This window comes from Habropoda laboriosa, unplaced genomic scaffold, assembly GCF_001263275.1.
Source record: "Habropoda laboriosa isolate 0110345459 unplaced genomic scaffold, ASM126327v1 scaffold578, whole genome shotgun sequence".
Classification (NCBI taxonomy): domain Eukaryota; kingdom Metazoa; phylum Arthropoda; class Insecta; order Hymenoptera; family Apidae; genus Habropoda; species Habropoda laboriosa.
This window is the reverse complement of record NW_017100941.1, coordinates 499,719-500,855: the sequence shown is the minus strand read 5'-3', so window position 1 is coordinate 500,855 and position 1,137 is coordinate 499,719. Positions and strand designations below refer to the sequence as shown.

At 31.7% G+C, this 1,137-nt stretch overlaps 1 protein-coding gene across 1 annotated transcript in view; it reads left to right on the top strand.

The window, feature by feature from the left end:
* Window positions 1–68, top strand: part of LOC108577555 — a 17,771-nt gene extending 17,703 nt beyond the window's left edge. Inside the window, exon 29 of the mRNA XM_017940735.1 lies at window positions 6–68. Within this exon, the coding sequence (XP_017796224.1) occupies window positions 6–68 (63 nt within the window). The remainder of the gene's footprint in view (window positions 1–5) is intronic.
* Window positions 69–1,137: the final 1,069 nt, after the last annotated feature.

Genomic DNA, 1,137 nt, shown 5'->3' with positions numbered 1-1,137 from the left:
TATAGATGCAAGTTAGTGTAAGATACGATCATTGTTACTTCTATTTGGAACATTTGTCAGATACTTAAATACCATATATTTATAATGTACAATTAGGGACTAAATTAAGTTTGATATTAACTCATCGTTAAGTCGTTACTGTACAATACTTTTGTACAAATTTATATTTCGTTATTATTCTTTATCGTTTAACGTCAATCGTGAAAACTTATCTTACCTTTTGTGGATCAAGCTACTTAATAAATTTGTTATTTAACGATAACATCGAGTTATTCTTTCACCTTCGTCACAAACTACCATGAAATCCTTCAAAATTTTTGTAAACTGTATTACACGTAGAATCTCAAATATGAAAAGAAATTAAAATATGTTCTTCGTTTTAAATTTACTAAAATCAATCAAAGAATATTATTCAGCTATCGAAATGACCGAAACTTTCTTCAACCTACAATTGCTTCAGAATGTTTGAAAATTTCTTAAAATTAATTAAACTCGATCTGGTAAATCCTTCGTTTAGTGGCATTTTAAAGAATACGCTTTGAGGAAACGTCCATTAATCTGTAGTTTATTTCGTAAGACATCATCGTTTCTACAATAATTGTAATTGCTGTCTTGTCGCTGTTACATGTTTGAGCCTATTTATGTACAATAGTCCCAACATACTCGATCGGATGAAAACCGAAAAGCACTGAAACGTAAAACTTCTCACGTTTTCTAGAATAAAAGTCGAAGAATGAAATGAAAGGAGAGGGCAAATTGGGGTAAAAGGTTTCGATAATCTACGTTACAAGATTGCAAAAATTGTATAATATCATTATGAAATCGTTGTACGCAATCTATTCAGGCTGATCGACCGACAGCTGGATCAACCGTAAACAATTCTCTTTTTATTGACTTTGTTGCAACATTGGCAGTTTGTTCAGTTGAGTACGAATCAACCCTTTCGGTATGGCTCAAATTTTCAAATCCCACCACCTTTACTACGATACTAGATACACAATTAAAAACCTGAGAAAAACTCCAACGATGAAACATCATTTTGGAGAAATTGCGAAATTTCACACCTTTCGGGTATTTTAAAATAACGCGAAAATTGAACGACCATCTTCTATCGCAAATTCTACTTAAAGACACTCA